At 36.3% G+C, this 17,851-nt stretch overlaps 3 protein-coding genes and 1 non-coding gene across 6 annotated transcripts; 1 reads left to right on the forward strand and 3 right to left on the reverse strand.

Annotated features, from left to right (window-relative positions):
- Positions 1-946: 946 nt before the first annotated feature.
- Positions 947-8,606, reverse strand: LOC122015540 (gamma-tubulin complex component 2-like). Of its 2 annotated transcripts, XM_042572496.1 has the most exons (21): positions 8,393-8,606; positions 8,044-8,104; positions 7,869-7,914; positions 7,629-7,763; positions 7,417-7,548; positions 6,110-6,193; positions 5,924-6,022; positions 5,157-5,248; positions 4,978-5,050; positions 4,754-4,906; positions 4,513-4,632; positions 4,372-4,425; positions 3,240-3,323; positions 3,076-3,150; positions 2,842-2,991; positions 2,644-2,769; positions 2,443-2,550; positions 2,084-2,146; positions 1,920-1,994; positions 1,498-1,700; positions 947-1,427 (listed from the first exon to the last, which is right to left on the reverse strand). In XM_042572496.1, the coding sequence occupies exons 2-21, from the start codon at positions 8,055-8,057 to the stop codon at positions 1,301-1,303; spliced, it is 2,013 nt and encodes a 670-aa protein (XP_042428430.1). In that variant the 5' UTR covers positions 8,058-8,104; positions 8,393-8,606; the 3' UTR covers positions 947-1,300. The 2 variants fall into 2 exon arrangements, with proteins under 2 accessions (XP_042428430.1, XP_042428431.1); XM_042572497.1 differs by lacking the exons at positions 6,110-6,193; positions 7,629-7,763; positions 7,869-7,914; positions 8,044-8,104; positions 8,393-8,606 and having other exon boundaries at positions 5,924-6,109; positions 7,417-7,544.
- Positions 8,607-9,447: 841 nt separating this feature from the next.
- TRNAR-ACG lies at positions 9,448-9,520 on the forward strand. Its single transcript has one exon. It is a non-coding gene; the product is annotated as a tRNA-Arg (tRNA).
- A 235-nt stretch (positions 9,521-9,755) lies between these two features.
- Positions 9,756-13,053, reverse strand: LOC122014241. Of its 2 annotated transcripts, none has more exons than XM_042570416.1 (5): positions 12,794-13,053; positions 12,633-12,706; positions 10,890-11,022; positions 10,274-10,585; positions 9,756-10,172 (listed from the first exon to the last, which is right to left on the reverse strand). In XM_042570416.1, the coding sequence occupies exons 1-5, from the start codon at positions 13,040-13,042 to the stop codon at positions 9,900-9,902; spliced, it is 1,041 nt and encodes a 346-aa protein (XP_042426350.1). In that variant the 5' UTR covers positions 13,043-13,053; the 3' UTR covers positions 9,756-9,899. The 2 variants fall into 2 exon arrangements, with proteins under 2 accessions (XP_042426350.1, XP_042426349.1); XM_042570415.1 differs by having other exon boundaries at positions 10,890-11,025; positions 12,794-13,051.
- A 700-nt stretch (positions 13,054-13,753) lies between these two features.
- On the reverse strand, positions 13,754-17,735 carry LOC122017830 (stromal cell-derived factor 2-like protein). Its single transcript, XM_042575535.1, has 6 exons — positions 17,435-17,735; positions 17,189-17,329; positions 14,878-15,018; positions 14,649-14,698; positions 14,434-14,563; positions 13,754-13,996 (listed from the first exon to the last, which is right to left on the reverse strand). The coding sequence occupies exons 1-6, from the start codon at positions 17,525-17,527 to the stop codon at positions 13,913-13,915; spliced, it is 639 nt and encodes a 212-aa protein (XP_042431469.1). The 5' UTR covers positions 17,528-17,735; the 3' UTR covers positions 13,754-13,912.
- Positions 17,736-17,851: the final 116 nt, after the last annotated feature.

The raw sequence follows: 17,851 nt of genomic DNA on the forward strand, positions 1-17,851 counted from the left end.
AAAATAATATTTTGAGGAAGATACCTATGTGAATAACACATCGTATATCCTCATTGTTAATGTGCACGGACTATCACACACACTATAATATAGTGTAATATAATATATAAATATATCTATAAATTAGATTTGATAAAGTTGAGATATATTTATACAATAATGTAACACAAGAATGATAAGTTGAGAATCCCACTTATAAGTTACTATACCAAATTCTCTTTCATAAAAAAAATTAATTTAATTTTTTTATCAGATAAAAATAAATATTGTACTTAACCTTAATTAAAAGGTCAAAATATATATATATATATATATATATATATATATATATATATATATATATATATATATATTTTCTAACGTTGCATCACTAGCCCAAAGTATTTATAAAAAGTTCTTTGTTCATGATGGTATCAATCCTCAAATATAAGACTAAAGATAATTATGACAATACATATTTTTTATATAAAAACCGACCAAAAAAATATACTAAACCTTAAACCTATTTTCAACTTGAAAAGCAAAAATAATATTAAAATAATTTAATTTTAAATTTCATCAAAATTAATTATTAAAATTTTAGTTAAATAGTAAAATATACGTGATAAGTTATATATTAAGTATTATGATTTTTTTTATTTGTTATGTTCCTTAATCAAATAATGTCTAAATTAAAGTAATTTGATAGTATTCGCATAGAAATCCCCCTTAGGAATTAAATTTTAATTGATTTTAGAAAATAGATTATATTTTGATTAAATTTAACAGTGAACTAAATTTTTTAAAAAAAATCATCTCCAATCGAAGCTGGTCCAGTTTGGGATTGGGATTTTTTCAAACCAAATGATTTTGACTCCTTACAAACCGATGGTGCGAGGCCCTGTTCCATATTGCCATTAGCAGGGATGAGAATGAAACATTCAAAATACATCGGGAAGAGCACAAGTAGAGGATGAACAGCTTGGATCATACTCACATCGAGTGTTGCATGCAGCAATAGTAATTCATGTTTCACAACAATTAGTACTTAGTTTACAGTCATCCATCAGGTTTGAGCCTAACCTGTCTTCTTAATCAACCAAGCCAGAAACTCGTCCCAAGCTCATCCGGAAATAGTCTTAATCCAACAGGTAGAAACCTAAGGGACAGCCATCAATCGCCTCCAGTGTTCCACACCCCCGTTATCGCAAAGGAATTAAGGATGGAACACTAACCAAGCAAAGTAATGCCAATACTGGATGATAATCCTCAAAACCCAGTTGTGGCAACAATTTCATGAAAGAGGGGCAATACAAAGCACCTATATATCGCTCCCTAAGCCAAGAATGCACTGGGCAAGATGGGTCAGATATGGTTCTGCTTGAGAGCTGCTGCTGAGAATGGGGGCTAGACTCTGCAGCTCTTCGTTGAACTCCTTTTCAAATCTCCTATGAAAAAAAGGACCCAAATTACAGGTGAAATCACGTATCAAAGTAATCGAATGCATGAGTTTCATACATGATTGAATCACATATCAATTTATTTTCAGCTGCAGATTTTAATTGCTGATTCTGATATCTCAATCTTCGGTGTTTAGATCTTCCTGGTCCAATTGAAGTTGTTGCAACATCTGCAGTGGCGTCTATAGAGTAGATTGATGGTACTAGAAGCTGGATAGCAGCGGCATACTGAAGGCATATTAATTTTAACTTCTCAATTTTCTGCAGGAAAGACGAAAAGTTAGCACCTTCACTAGCTAGGTTTCAGAACATCTGCTTTGTCATTCAAATGAAACGATTTTTAACATCATAAACAGATAAAACTTTTGAAATTTTTATTATTATAAAAAGAACCTCTGCTGAATGCCCAGTAAATCAAAGATGCTTGATGCATTCTACTGACCTTATCTACTAAATTCTATAAGCTAGAAATAGGGTTACCTTAAAAACCTTAGGTAGAAGCAGCAAACATTCTTTCAGACACTTCTTGAGAAAATAGTCATGGAACTGAATTACCTGCATACATCAATCAATTGTCAGGACATGCTAATAAGCTTGCTAAGATGTCATCACTCGAGTACTTCGGGAGTCAGAATTCATAAAACCTCGTCTACACTCTTTGCAGTTTGCAGTCGATCATGCATAGAATGCCAGTTTGGCTCGAGGACCTGGGAAGAATATTCCATTAGGAGTTGAGTTTCAATTAGAGCCAAAAGGTACATATTGAATTATATTCCATATCAACTATATATTCCGTTGAAGGGGAGATTTAGCGCAACGGTAAAATTATTGCTTTGTGACCAAAAAATCACGGGCTCGAATCCTAAAAACAACCTCTTGCAAAAAGTAGGATAATGTTGCATACAATGGATCCTTCCCATGACCCGACATGGCTGGCTGCCCTTTTTTATCAACTATGTAAGACGATAGACTAGAATATAGATCAAACAAATGAAGAAATCACCTCAAAAGTTAGATAATGCAAAAGGCTATTGATGAATTTAAGCATGCTTCGGCAAAGAATCGAAGATCTGAGAATGGGCTTTCCAAGAATGTTAATGGCACGAAATCCCTGAATGAGTATAACAAGTTATTGAATACGGCTGGGTGAAAATCATTCAGAGCAATCATTCTGAAGATTCTGAAGAACTAACGACTTCCATACCTGATGTACTTGCCATGCCATGCAAAGCTGGCGATTTACATGTTTGCAGTGGAATAGGAGACGGAATATCAACTGGTATTTTGTTAAAGCTTTTCTGGGAATAATCAATGATAAGGGCCATGGAACCTGAAACAGTCAAAGAAACATTTCCAATAGTGTTCTTAAATATAAGAGAACATGAGGAGATGTGAATGAAACCTTGTATCCAAGGCAGAACGTCTCCACACCAGTAATATTTAACAGCTCAGATTGTATATCAGGATCCAAAGAAGGTTTATTATCCTCCATAGATTCAGTGGAATCCAAATCTGTAAGCGTATTTAGTCTTTTGAGCAATGGAACTCTTTCCTGCTTAGCAAAGGATATGGGTTTATAATCAAAACTTCATCAGGTTCAGCAAGTACATGCCATAACATGAAGTCTAGCAAGTACCATGCAACATGTTAACTCTTCATGACAAGGATCTGAAGCAGCAGCAGTTGATCGCAAAGCAAGATCGAGAAGTGACTGTTGAACCAATGGCAAAAACATTACTCTGATGTGGAGTTTCACTACTATGAAAGATTCTAGATGACAAATAAAAGCAAGAAAGATACCTGTAACTTCTCGACAGAAATTTCATCAGGTCTTTTAGCAAGCTCATCACGAGAAATATCCATAAAATGAACCAAATAATCACCCTAAAGTACAAAGCCACTAGTAAATTTACCAAAGCAGTCACTAACTAACGAAAGGGCACCATACATTGAAACAAGAATATGAGGCATATAGTTTCATCATTGCACAAGACCAGTAAGATAAGCTTCCCTGAAAAATCCTCTCAAATGCACCACAGAATACAATACTCCTAGCCTCGTAAAATATCTAAAATGAAACCCCAAAATAACTTCCCCACCAAACTCAATCTTAACTTCAGCATCTACCAACACACTGCTTGATTCAAGATCTTCCAAAGAGCCAATGCATGCCTATCTTATAAATTTATGCAACTGGAATGCAAGTATTTTATTTCTCATATCATGTACGTTGTAACATCAAACTGTCATAATATATACTAAACAAGTTAATGATATCAGTGACATCTTCATACAGACTTGCGCCTCAAATCCATACACATTGTTCCAACAAAATCAGAACAAAGTTTATACATGCTAATAAAGTATAAAACTATACATTGAACAAGAACAGCGGATGAAAGCAGTTAACTAAAATAATATTACCTTTTCAATAAATACATGCATCTAGATTAACATACCACATGTGCAACCTATAGAGCTTCAAATAAGAAGTAAAAACGAGCCAATGTTTGTGCAGTGAGACCATTACTGTTATCATACTTTATCAATATTCAATAAAGTTCAAAACGGTATGTCTATAAGCACCTACATTCAACCTAGCAATATTAAAATATTCACAAATAGATATTGGCTACTCTAGAACGCCATCTATCTGAGATTACAACATCACATGGAGCCATGATTTGTCAGAGTAATCATTCAAAATTTAACTTGCCAATGCCACAAAGGCAATTCAGTGAAGCACCTGGATCAAACAAATCATCAATGTCTAAAAAATGACTGAAATGCAAACATGGTAGATGACAAAATTCGTTTTATGAATAAAGCACATTAATAACTTAAAGCTTAAAGCTTTAAATAATTGGAAGAGGATAAGCACATGACCACCCAATAAACTTTACTAGAAATGTAGTAAATACTATTAAGTTACCTGATCAAGAAGAAGGTAACGCTTCAAAGCCCGCAGTTTTCCCACAAGGTCATACTGCAGAATGAAAGGATATACATTAGAAATGAAGAAAGAAAAACATATATATATAGTCAATAAAAGATAGTATAGATTACAGTTTACCTTATGTGTGATGAGATTCAAGAGCTCACTACTGGCAAAGTCATAAGCAGTTTTTATGCATTCAAGATAATGATGGTTTGACTCAAAGCTCATTAACTTTGAATTGTCTGATAATGGCACCTGACATACAAAAACTAATCACTTTAGAGGAATTTTACAACTGAAAAATGAAACATGATTCAAAGGGTTTATTCACTTTAACATAATAAATGCAAAAGAGTAGCACAAGAATGGAATCTACCTGAACATTATGTCCACACTCCCTCATAACATTCAAATATTTTCCTGTTGTCAAGATTATCCCAGCAACACTGACAAGGAAACTAGGAATGCCATCTTTAAGGCTATAACGCTGCACCCAATACTTAGCATCATAGTCTTGAGTGAGACTCTCCTAAATAAAATAAGATCCTTTAGAGCAGCACAATGAATTAAAACATGAAAAATTATTCTTATATATTGTACCTTCTGCAGCAATTTGTTTTCAGCAATAAAGAATTCACCATAAGGGTCATCAATAACACCCTCATACACCCACCTAGAATTATTTTTGACAATAAATTTTCAGCACAAAATATCAATTATCTTCATCTTATCATGAACAAATAAAACAGTTAGCTAAAATGAAATGCTAAGATAAATACCTTTCTAATATTGCTAGATATGCCGAGCTTGCCCTTTGGGTCATCTTCTCAAGCAATGACCGAACTGCATTATCACCTGCCATGGCTTTGGCCTACAAAGTATTTAATACACAAGCAGTGTAGTGTAATTGAAGAATAACCAAGTTACACTTGTTTGAAAAGGAAGGTTATGCAACTATTTGACTCTTGTTGTGAGAATCAATATCAGAAAAGCACCACAAATTTCATCATCCAAACCAAATGAAAATAAAAATGATTAAAATGTTCTCTAAAATCTTACACAGATATAAAAAAAATAAGATGTAGAAGTAGTATGAAACGACACACAAATGTAGTTAATTCCTAAAAAATTGCCCATAAACAAAGAACATTACATTTTTAATAAACCAGAACAAAAAACAAGGAGTTCCACCTATTTGAGTTCGACAACATTGATCCTATATGGGTAATAATACCTTGCATTTTGATAGACAGACAAGAATGACTGAAGGTCTTAACTACCAGTCATAATTTGTTGGAAATAAGTGCACTATGTGAATTCAACCACCCACTCACAACTCTCAATCAAAAATGTATTATGAATTATCATCAAATAATGTAGCAGTACTTTTTTGGACATTTTACAGTTAAAAAGAGATACTAGTCTTCTACCAGACCAGGAAAAGCATGCATAGAAAGACACAATTGCATATTATCACCAAATGGTCAGTGCATATTTGCATACAATAAAAGTTGGAAGCAAAAGGCAGTGTATTATATTATTTTACCTGGCTTTGCAAGAGGTTAAGAGTTGTAGCACCACAAAAATTGTTGGATGAAGCCTTCTCAACCACAATTGACAAGGCATTAAATGATCCCATCATTGGCTGGAGAGTCGAGCACATCAAAACCAAACAGTTATTATTGCGTGTCTAAGATGTTGGAGAGTGAAGAAATGCTGGAACAATGAGAACCTGACAAAAGAACCATAATGCTTGAACAGAGAGTCTACCAAGGCGAAATTGATGTTCAAGCTGTGCAACCATTGCTTGGTAATCCTAATATAGTAATAGGAGGAAGACGTAAAGATAGATGTCAGATAGACAAACCAAAGATCATCAAGTGCCAATAGAATACATACAAAATAGATCTTCATCCTATCTAATAATAATTCTGATGAGGATCAAGATCACTGCTAAACATGAGTTTCTTAATCAAAACTAAAAATTTATTATGCTGATTTTTACATTTAAACTCACATTATAATATACAGTGAAAAGATAGTTGTGTTTGTCCTTGTCCTGAAGTACCATAGTTCTGAGGCAATATCCTATTGTTGTCTGAATATAAAACTAATTCAGGGGAAATTTATTTTACAGTTCTAACAACAGGTTTCTTACACTTTCCACGACCTCTTATGGGCTATGACACCACTAATCCTACTTGACTAACCCCATACATAGATCATGTTCATGTTTGATTGGGAGCTCTTGAAATCTTAAATATTTTTTCTGATGTTATCTTCCATAATCAGAAGACCCTCTATTTCTTCATGAATATCACCCTTCATTGATCTCTCTTTGATAAGGACACCTACATATCAATTTCCACAACCTTGTAATGTAAAATAGAAACTTAAGATTATTTACTCCCAGAATACTCAGTAATCTGATCATCATCAAAGAAATGAAAAATCCTACAATGTATTTACATGCATATTTTTAGATCCACTGCCATTGTTACAAAAGTAGCACTAACAGACAAATTTGTTGCCACTTACTGGAAGTTGTTTTGAAGTTGCACTAGGAAACAAGCATACCAACAGTGTCATTGTATCTATAGGACCAATCCTAGAATGTTTAAATTTTCTAAGAGAAAACTTGCAACATTAAGGGATATGCATATGCATGCATCTACAAATAGATAGCATTTGCATATATCTTGGAACCATTAGCTCCTCCAATGTACAGAAACTGCTTTATTGTCAAATAAAACAATATCAAATTCCTTACATGAGCTATACACTCAGAAGAAACGACCAGACTAGTAGTATAACAGATATTTAAAAATGAAAACAAACGTATTTCACCTTATAGATTAAAAGAGCATGCAGTTAATTTTCCATGGAGCAGAATGCTTCAAGTTTTAATAAGAAAAAAGATACAATTAATGGCATCAAAATAAGAGTTTCAGAGCACAAAGAGAGGATTAGGAAGTAAGTTTGAATGTTTCTGACAAAAAGAAAGAAGATTTTAAAAGAGAAAAAATAATATTATTATACCAGAAGGAGGGCTCTTAATGCAGCAGCAAATGCATGGTTAACCAATCCAGATTTGAAATGAGATTTGGACTCAACAAAGTAATTGATCAGCACATAATTCTGACACAGAGGGAAAATCCTCTGTGTCAATTCCTGCACCCACACAAGCCAATCAGTGCCATGAGATGAGAGTCTATTGAACTGCTAAAGCACAATAAAGTTGGGGATACAACCTGCAGGGCAAGGTCCATGGAAGGGTCAATTTGGCAGATGACATGGTCTGCCCTTCCTCTCACTCTTTTAATTGAAATGTAGCGCCCATCAATACCAACCAGAGCTGACAGCAGGTCGTCAATTACCAAAAGCTCCTACATTTTCATAAAAGTTCCAGGTTTTGTCATTTCCAGAGAAAAATATTTACTTTTCTTGTAATTTAACAACTAAAAAGTTCAATAAAGAATTATGACACAGACCTGAACTGAGACTGGGTAGGATCCAATAACATTATCCGAACCACGACTGCACACATATATTAAAATTATGAAATTTTAGTATATCGATTTTAAACTAGACTACGGCCCAAAATATAACCTTTTGAGACATAGCGCCTGACTAATACTAAGGGAAAGGCCGATCAGTTTGTTATACCTGAATGAATCCATTGATGACTTCACTACCACAGTCTGATTGAGCTTCTAGTCTCCTCAAACTATTGGAAAATTATGAAGACATCACATCCCTCCGAAGTCAATCCACCAAATGGCAGGCATTGTTCGATGCAAGATCCAAAATAATGAAAAATAAAAAAAAAACTAAACTCAGAATACTTCCGGTCAAGAATTAAGGTGCCCAGCCGTGCCGGTCGGTACCGGCGGAATTTATCGTTCCGCCAGCCGACAGGTGCCGAAACACTTCGGCACCGACGACGAAGCAGCGATTCTCTTAGGAAATAGAGAGGGAGAGGGGGAGAGGAGAGAGATTGATGGAGAGAAAGTACCGTTGGAGCAGCGGCAGCAGACGCAGTGGACGCGGCGAGTGAGGCAGCGGGCGGAGGGCCGAGATGGATCAGAAAGAGGAGGATCGGTGAGAGAGGGGGGAGATGGGTAGCAGGGGCATCGGTGGCAGGCAGCGGAGGGTGCGGCAGCAGGGGGCGGTCTGGATCGGGAGAGGGATAGCGGGACAGGGAGAAGTTTTAGGTGCGCTGTGAGAGAGAGAAAATAATTTCTAAACCTTATAAAAATGCATGTGAAGAAATATTGAAATGAAAGGTGCTTTTTAGAAAAATGCTCATCTATTTATCTACTCGGTTGGTTCGGACTAAGCAACAATTACCATCATAAATGCTCCTCAACACATTATTTATCCAAAAATCGCAGTCATTCACCTAGAGCATGAGAGCCACCGAGCGGAGCATAATCTCCCAATGTCTCGACAATTTACATTAATGATTAGTAGCCATCCATAATTTACTTTCTTCGTATTAACCTAACCTAACCTAGGACGAGTTGGCAGGGGTGATTCAAGAAACGCTTCGCCACCGTCAAGCCTCTTTCCACTTCCTCCGCCGCCGCCGCATCCGCATCTGCATCCGGCTGTGCACCTGCGTCTGCGACTGCGTGCCTCCCCTATCCGTTGGTGCAGCTGCTCCTGGTCACATTTCTTTCTTTCTTTCTTTCTTTCTCTCTCTCTCTGACTCATTCTTGTCTCGGGGTTAAGTTACTGCCGGATAGTTTAAGCGGAGTGAAGAATCTAGTTTGTAAAATGGGATCTTTTGATTGCGGATGTGAACTACATTGCTTATTTCTGGCCAAATCGAATACTTTCAGTCATTCATCGTATCAAGCACTCACAAATTGAGATTACCTTGTTTAGATATTTGTTTACAATAAATTAAATTCACCTGCACATGTGGCAATATTAACAATAAAATTTATTCGTGCAGTCTGATATGGCGATATAATGAATCACATTTTACTCGAAATATGGTAAGGATAGATTTATGGCGCCATTAGTTTATTACTACATTATTCTGATTATTTTACATATCGTTCCGACTCCGTGGCCCAATGGATAAGGCGCTGGTCTACGGAACCAGAGATTCTGGGTTCGATCCCCAGCGGAGTCGTTTCTGGTTCCTTTTTTTATAAAATACCATTTAAATATTTAGCGTGAGAGAAAAAAATGAATTCTGGGTCATCCAAATAATAAGGCATTCAATTAATAAACACCATTTCCTTTACCTCCAAGAAATGATATTAAAAATAAAAAGTGAGAGAATGAGTATTTGTCCACGTAGACCACCCAACCTTATTCCAAAGACTCATTTTTGAAAAAAAAAAAAAAGGTTTTGTTCCCGGGTAGTAAAAACTACAACTAGTAACTTTGACCGTGAAAAACTACAACTAAATCATAATCCAAACAACAAACATGACATCCATCCAGATAATTAAGTTTCAGAATAGAATCCTAGACTGTGGTAAAGAAGGGGATGGTTAGAAATATAGTTAAACCAGAGCAATGCTGCTCTCACCGCCAGGCGGCTTGCGGACTCCACCAAAGTAGTCTCGTGAAGCAGCTTTTCCGTCAGCGAAGATGTCACTGCCGCTCATCTCTTTCAGCTTTGCCTCGCTGAGTGTCTTCTCGGTTGAACCTGCGGCTGCATCTTCTTTGAATATGTCATTGCCCGTCAACTCTTGAAACTTTTGCGTGTGTATCTTCTTGGTTGTCTTGGTATCACTTTCCTCACTGAATGTGATATGACTAGGACCACCAGCTGGCTATTTGTTCATGTAAATAAACCAATAAGTAATCAGAAAAGCACATTCCTAAATTTCATCATTTGTCTAGTAAAGCGATGTGTTAGAATGATTTCACTCACGTTCGATACTTTAACTGATGTATGCATGTTTCGAGGCTGCGGAAGGGTGAAATCCAAGTTCCCTCTGAGCTCCAGATTCCTTGCAGCTAAAGGCCTGGCTGGAACCTCAGGAGGAGGACCAAAGATGTCGTTCCCACTAAGTTCTTTGGACTTTGCTTCAGAGAGCTGCTTCTTGACTTTAGCATCTAATTCACTCTCAACGGTTCCACTAAGCTCTCGTTGCTTTGCAACTTCAGAAATTGACGTTGGCTTCTTTGGAGAAACTTTCTCTTCGGTGTTAAATGAGATTTGGCTAATTGCATTAACTGCTTGCTGATATATAAATAAATAAGTTATTTGATATAATCACCGTAACAACCTTGATATCATAATCCAAACAAATGAAGTATTCTATAATTGCTATAATCTGTTAATGCTTAGGAAAATAGAGAAGAAAAAAGTTCTACAATAACCGATGGTTAAATAGAAACCAGGTATATATGGTTGCAGTTAAAAGTGCTAGATTATGTAACTGCCTTGCAGTTCAACTGAAACAAGAAAGAAAATGAGTAAAGTGTCACCAACATTGGCTTATTGCCATGAAGCAATGGGATCCCAGCTATTCAAGAGAAATTACCTGACAGATTCGAACACTGGTTTTATTATTAGGATTTGGGACGGCATTACTAGATTCTATCACCTCATTCTCATTGTCCGCTGCAAATATACGACTACCAGTCATTTCTCGCATTTTTGAGCTGGAACAGGGTCTCCTAGAAGAAAAAAGAGACTAAAACTTTGATATTTTTCTGTTATAATGAATGCCAATATCCAAAGCAAAATCACAAAAAAAGAGATTCCATGATTGTTAAGCAGAGGCATTGAGTACATGCATCAAGAAAAAATTGGAATTTAAGGAAAAGTTAAAGCACTCTTTTGTATGGTTGACGAATGGTGCATGATTCAATTGTCCCTAAAAAACATGAAATAACCAAGCAACAAATATATGTTGATGAAGGAAGATAAGTTGTATGATTCTTAATGGGTCAAAGCATTTTGAAAATGATACAGTGGTACAATTGTTTATGCATTACTACCACAGTTCACAGGAATAAAGTGATGGAGCAGATACATATAATATGATCAATAGAGTTTATAAATTTACTAGCCCAAAATAAGATTCATGAATCCAGTTTAAGGACAAATCCCACAAACTTTAATCTTCAATCCGTACCTTTTTTGCTTGATTCCCAAACCTATGCAACCCCCTAGTATAAAATTAGGTATATAGCTTGTGTTTATGTAGCATATCAATAAGATCTATTCACAAAGTGGAGATTGCAGCACAAATTATGGCTTCCCCTCTTTACTCCCCTCGAATAGCCATCTTTGGTCATTATTTCCTTCCTTGGCATGGTGTCCGAAGGTGAGTATTCTAAATCATGTCAGGCATGCCAATAATTTTAAGAATCATTGATGTGGAATGGAATGACTACCAGTTAGAGCATCCATCAAAGTACAATTTTTTTTCTTTCTTTAGCACATTCCAACTTTAGTTGTTGCTATTTCCTACCACCTCACTAAATGTTAAAGAATTGGGCCTACTGGATATGCTCACAGAATGGTAGATCTGCTTCAACAAGCTCGCTAACCTCTCTCTCTCTATATATATATCTGGCAGATATGTCGTCCATTAGAATTGTTCTTGCGGTGTGGGATCTGTGCAGTCAGCACCTTCATGTGCTTCTTCACTGATTAATCTCCATTGCACCTCCAGAAATCCAAGACATGTGCTTAACCTACTTATCTAGATATTTGTTTCAGTTATCTATCTGCACAAATTTTAAACACCCACTTCCACCATGGTTTCTTCTTTGAAGTATCCTGATGATTTTTATAACCAAATTCCTAACACCGCATAAAGAACACTCAATAAACAGAAGTTAGCGTCCACTAAGAGCTCATTTCATACATAATCAATATGCATAGAGATAAATCCATCTTGAGATCGGATCAAGCAGCGCGTCGAAAAGAATAAACCAATATTTCTAATTCGCTTAAAATAGCAAAATAAAAAAAAAAATCCCAGGCGATAAAACCGTGTCGTCCTGCCAAATCCCTAATGATGCATAAAGAACACCGCTCAAGAAAAAAAGAAACGAAAAAATAGCGTCCACTAAGAGCTCATTCGTACATAATTAATATGAATAAAGACAATCGAATCTTGCGATCAGATCAGGTGCACGTAGAAAAGAGAAACCAGGGCTTCACATTAGCTCAAAAAGAGAGACAACATTTTCCGAATCGAAATAAAAAACCGCGTCATCCAACACTAAACAAAGATCTGCGAAAGCACTAGCCACCCCTCAAGATGTGTCACCTCATGTTCACGCTCTCCGCCTCCTCTAAGGACAACTGCGCCCCGAACATCACCGGGCTGATCCCTCCCACCGGCTACGACGAGAAATAAAGAAGGTGAACCAAATCCACTAATGAAGCCAAAAAACCAAAAATATAGACATTCTAGAATTCTTCTCTTACCTTCAAGGTACGGCGGGTAGCCGACACCGATTGATCGGCCGCCAGCGCAGGCGTCTCCGACCACGTAAGAAGGTCGGAAGTTGAAGTGTGCGACTTCCTCACCGGCGTGTTCTTTTCCATTCCGATTCCTCCACCTCCTCTTCTCGATCGAGCGTAGCAGTAAATGAAACTTGAAAGAAGAAGAAAGGGAAGGAGGAAGACAGCGAGCTCGCCTTCACTTCTTAAGAAAACCTTTTGTTTTATAGACATGGATCGGATCACCTATAGGTGCTCCTCGGAGCTCACGATTTTGTTCTCCACTGGCTCTAATTTTGAAATTAGGTGGGTGGTAAGTTAGTACGGTAGGGTTGCTAAGAGGTGACGGGATCGCAAAGACAGCCAAGTGGACTTTCCGGCACGCGATGGCACGTGGTTAGTTGATATACTGGTGAGTCAGTGGACCGTCTCTCTCATGACTTGTTTTCAAATTAAAACAACAGATAATTTACATATTTTTATTTTAATATTTAATTTTTTATATCTAAATAGATATTTAAAAAAAACTAGTTTAAATTCACATCCTCATCGACTCACACTGTCCAGCTTCATCGTTAAGGTCATTAATATCTGAGTCATAGTTTGGTACGGTATTGGATAAAAATCTAACCTAAATGTCCTAAGAAATGCATTTTCTTTGTTCCTTTCCTTTGATATTATTAATAAAACTTGAAGAGTTATTTATTACACAGCTGGTGGTGAAGCAAAATTCTTCTCTCAAATTTTCTTGACAACTCACTTTGTCCGTGAATTTGATTTGTATCTTCAAACTAAGTCCAAAACCTACTTAGTTTAATATAAGCTAAATAGCATAGTTATTTATTAAGCATAATTGGTTAGAAAACCCGTCTAATGATATGGCTTCCATCTAATATCATTCTTAATAACAAGACTTCGGTCAAAAATCACCAAAAAAAAAAAACGTAAAACAAAATTGATAATCTCTCGAGTTGAACAAATCGTTTATGAACGTGAACAAGCTGATGAAGAAATGGAACAGCAGCAAAATTAAACAGTCACAAAAACATCGTGTTAACTCGTTGTGGATTTTGTTTGTAAACAACCACAAGGATGCATCCTCCATTACTTGCTTACGTTAACTGGAAGGTACACACCCTCCGCTGCCAACCAAACATTATCACGGTGCTTATCGCGCACCCCACACACCTGCAGCAAAGAAACAAAAACCCACAGTTAACTCCTCGCGATAAGCATAAAAACTGATTGCATAGCAATATGAAACAAAGGGCTCAAAAAGAACTGAATCTGTGAGATTTCTTAACAACCAAAATGTTTAAGTTGCTTGTCAACTGAAAAGTAGATAGTCCTTTGTGGCTCCAATGGAAACTGGATCAACATGTCATTGGTAAAGAGAAGCTTTCCATTGAAGTTCAATATGAATCTTTAGACACTTATGATGAGATTTATGGGTGCTATCTATCAGTAGAAAGTATAATAATACTTTCAAGAAATATTCCATATATGTTCGAACAACCCTTGGTATATTCTTTCGCACAGATAACTAGAAATCATTCAAATTTTTGTTGACTTTAGCATATTTATCTGTTGAATGAAAACTTGCAGTGGATCATTTTATTAGTTACCTCTTGCTGTCCGCCTGCTATCCTGTTGAACTTCTTCTCATGACTGTGTAAGTAACCATTGGTATCAACATGTAGAAGCCTTACGTGCTGGTTTGTCTTCCAAGTTTTTCCACTGCCCTCAATCTCAAGACTACATGATGAATCCAAGAATGAGCTGAATTAGCGCAACTGAGTTAGATGATGGCTGTAATTTCAAAACAGCACGGAGATCTCACCGCCAAAAGTCACCAGTATCCGATTGGTCATCCCCCCCAAAGCAGCTTACCTAGAGGCAATGTCATTCACGATATATACTTAAGTAGACAGAGAAGCAAACATGTGAATAAACAATAAATAGATCAACTATGATCTTGACAACTGGACCATCAGATGGAATGGAAAACGAAAACCTATATTCTCTAGGTAAATATTAACATGTAATATGTAAAGTATAACCTCACTAACCTCAAGGTTACCAGATAATGGAGAAGCATACAAGTGGCTATGGAGCCATGCGTGAGTTACCATATGTTGTAGTCGGATGACAGCTCCATTTTCAATGATATCACCCTGTCTGGTTGATGAATCTGGCTGGGGCCTTACAATCTGTAAATGATTATCTAATGTAAAATGAAAGTAAACACAACTGCATAACACTAAAATATCAATAAAGAAAAGAACCTAGAAGCAATTTTAAATAAAAAATCTGCATTTCATTAGCAATTAAACAAATCAATCACATATTCTGTAAATGATTATCTAATGTAAAATGAAAGTAAACACAACAGCCTAAAACTAAAATGTCAAAAAAGAAAAGAACCTAGAAGCAATTTTAAATAAAAAATCTGCATTTCATTAGCAATTAAACAAATCAACCACATATTCATTCAAAGGTAAAACTCAAAAAGAACAGACTTCATCTGCACAACTCTTTCTTAGCCCGCTTAGCTGATGATCACAATCATGTTAGCCACAACTATTTGGGATAACTACACGTATTCTTTTACTCCATTGAAAATAATGCAATGCTATATCACTAATAATATTCAAATTTATTAAATCACTTTTAATTATGTCAATTTAAAATTTTTATTTGGTCTCTCTTTCCTTTTATGCCTTCAACTCTAATTGATTAAACTTGTTTGATTATAATCAATTTTGTTGATCAACATTCATTGTGTTCATACAATCTTAATGTATCTCCTCTTATTGTAGTTTGTATTTGAGTAACATTTAGTTGCTCTCATAGAGTAGCATTATGATTTTGCCATTGTAGTAATTCACACATCTCTCTTAGCATTCTCATTTTTCTTTTTTAGATGTGTTATTTTATAATAGCCCAACATTTTAATTTATTTTTAAAGTGCAAGTAATCTAATAGACTCCAACTCCAGAAGCTACATTTCAACAACTCATTCTTTATCATTTAATATTTTCATCAATATCTTGTTGAATGATAAATCTAAAATTTCAGAATCCCTACGTATCTCAATTCCCTTAGCTGACGTGCTTATACATAAAAACTTTGAAAGTCATTTAGCTAATTGGTTTTATGGAAAAATGGAAATGATTATTGATACACTAAACAAAAGTGTGCTTCTCACTAAACTGATATAATAAAAAAGTAGAAGGAATAAGTAAAACCATAAACTGGAAAATAGTTGAACAAGAAACAAAATCATGGAGCCTGATAAATTTGTTGTTTATCAAAAAAAATGTATATACATATGCCATACAGTATAGCGTGAGGAGGAAAACTTAAATTGTTACAGGTTCTGTGCAACTGAAGTACTATAACTCTGAATTTAAAAAATGTTCATAAAGGGATTCAAATAGCTTGAAAGACAAATCAATGCAAATTCCACTTTGTCTGAAGCATTACTTTATCAATTAACAAAGTTCAATTGCTCAAACTTTGAAAGAGACATCACTTATTTTTCAGGTTTACAGAAGAAAACTTCCATTGGCAATAGCGTTGTATGTTTCATGTGACGAATTGAATTCTACAACAATTCAATAATTAATTAGTAGCAAGGCCAATTAATTGAGATTTAGGTGCAATTATTGAACATTGTATTTTCCATATAATAACTTTCCGAGTTTAGCAATGGTATGCATTTAATGCTTGTCACTGTCCTGGTTAAGCAGACCTACACTCAGATAACAGTAATTTGACACCTGCAAAGCGCCCACCCGTTATCTGCAGTAATGATGATTCAAGGTTAAGGATGTCTAAACAGGTCTCATCCATCCAACATTTTCCATAGTAACCTCCTCAGCAACAGCTGCTCTGAGCTCAGATACCGACTTTGAGCATACCCACCAGGTCTATTTCTGTTACTCTCTCCTTTGCACAATAATCAATTAGATATAACTCACTCTCCTGGGGGAAGAATCATATTACATCACCAAGACCACATCAATCCTATAAAACTAACAATCACATGAAATTGGCATTTGCGCTCTACCGGCATGACAGTGTTAAGTTGTCATTATTTTGATATAATCTTCCCGTTTTGCCTTATTCTTCCACCCAAATACTTTCCATGAAGCTTTGATCCTTTCAAATTCATTTCGAATTGGCCATTAGGTATTCAGATCTTGCTTTGCACTGCAGTAATTTAGAAAGGAGATGCATACGAAAGAAAGATATAATGTAGACCCAAAAAAACACAAGCGACCCGAGAAAAAATTTTCAATTTTATGGAAGAAAAACCCAAAGCACAGTAACAAAATAGGACAGCGAACGTTTCGAATAATTCCAGTAAACGCGCACCCAATAACTATTGGAATCGCCAACATCGGGAGATCCAGTGACCGATTGCTGCCCGCTCCCGGATCCATAAGGCAAGTCGTGCGAGTGCAGCCGGTGCTTCGTTCTCTCGTGCATCAATTTGAGAACAGAACCGTATGTGATCTGCCCAAATAAATATCGAATGGAGTGAAGCCATAAAGAGTAAAACAGGGAAAAAAAGGAAAATCATTGCAAATATATATCAATCCGGGATCGGTAAGCAAGTACCTCAACGGCGTCGCTGGCGCCGGCAGAGACGGTGCGGAAAGGGCCCTCGTGGAGACCGAGGAAAAAGAGGAGGAGGAGGAGGGAGAGACGCATTGCGAGGCGCGACGAGATACGAATTGGTCCTGGTCGCGTGATGGCGGAGGAGCGGAGATGGAAGACGAGGATTCGTGCGGAAGCGCGTCCGCTTCGACTTGAGCTGTCAATGGCCGTTCCTGGTCGAGGTCATCGATCCGGGAAAGGTCGGCATCGGCCTAGGACGAACACTGGCTCGGTACCGTGCAGCTCGGGCTGTGACCGGTTCAGCATACAATCTACCGATCAAACGGGCAGAGAGAGATTAGTTTAATAAATAATAATTATAATGTTTGATAATTATAATAAAAATTGAAATAATAAAATAAAAATATTATTAAATTA

This window comes from Zingiber officinale, chromosome 8B (genome assembly GCF_018446385.1).
Source record: "Zingiber officinale cultivar Zhangliang chromosome 8B, Zo_v1.1, whole genome shotgun sequence".
Classification (NCBI taxonomy): domain Eukaryota; kingdom Viridiplantae; phylum Streptophyta; class Magnoliopsida; order Zingiberales; family Zingiberaceae; genus Zingiber; species Zingiber officinale.

Excerpts from the sequence above, each read along its gene's own strand:
- LOC122014241 (XM_042570415.1), bottom strand. The coding sequence starts at position 13,042 with ATGTCTATAAAACAAAAGGTTTTCTTAAGAAGTGAAGGCGAGCTCGCT. Across the intron at positions 12,707-12,793 it reads CTACCCGCCGTACCTTGAAG|CCGGTGGGAGGGATCAGCCC; the intron begins GTAAGAGAAGAA and ends TTCTCGTCGTAG. Across the intron at positions 10,173-10,273 it reads CATCAGTTAAAGTATCGAAC|CCAGCTGGTGGTCCTAGTCA; the intron begins GTGAGTGAAATC and ends ATGAACAAATAG.
- LOC122015540 (XM_042572496.1), bottom strand. Across the intron at positions 6,023-6,109 it reads CATTATGGTTCTTTTGTCAG|CCAATGATGGGATCATTTAA; the intron begins GTTCTCATTGTT and ends TCGACTCTCCAG. Across the intron at positions 1,428-1,497 it reads TTGATATGTGATTCAATCAT|GAGATTTGAAAAGGAGTTCA; the intron begins GTATGAAACTCA and ends TTTTTTTCATAG.
- LOC122017830 (XM_042575535.1), bottom strand. The coding sequence starts at position 17,527 with ATGCGTCTCTCCCTCCTCCTCCTCCTCTTTTTCCTCGGTCTCCACGAG. Across the intron at positions 15,019-17,188 it reads GCGATTCCAATAGTTATTGG|ATTGTAAGGCCCCAGCCAGA; the intron begins GTGCGCGTTTAC and ends AATCATTTACAG. Across the intron at positions 14,699-14,877 it reads CATTATCTGGTAACCTTGAG|GTAAGCTGCTTTGGGGGGGA; the intron begins GTTAGTGAGGTT and ends CATTGCCTCTAG.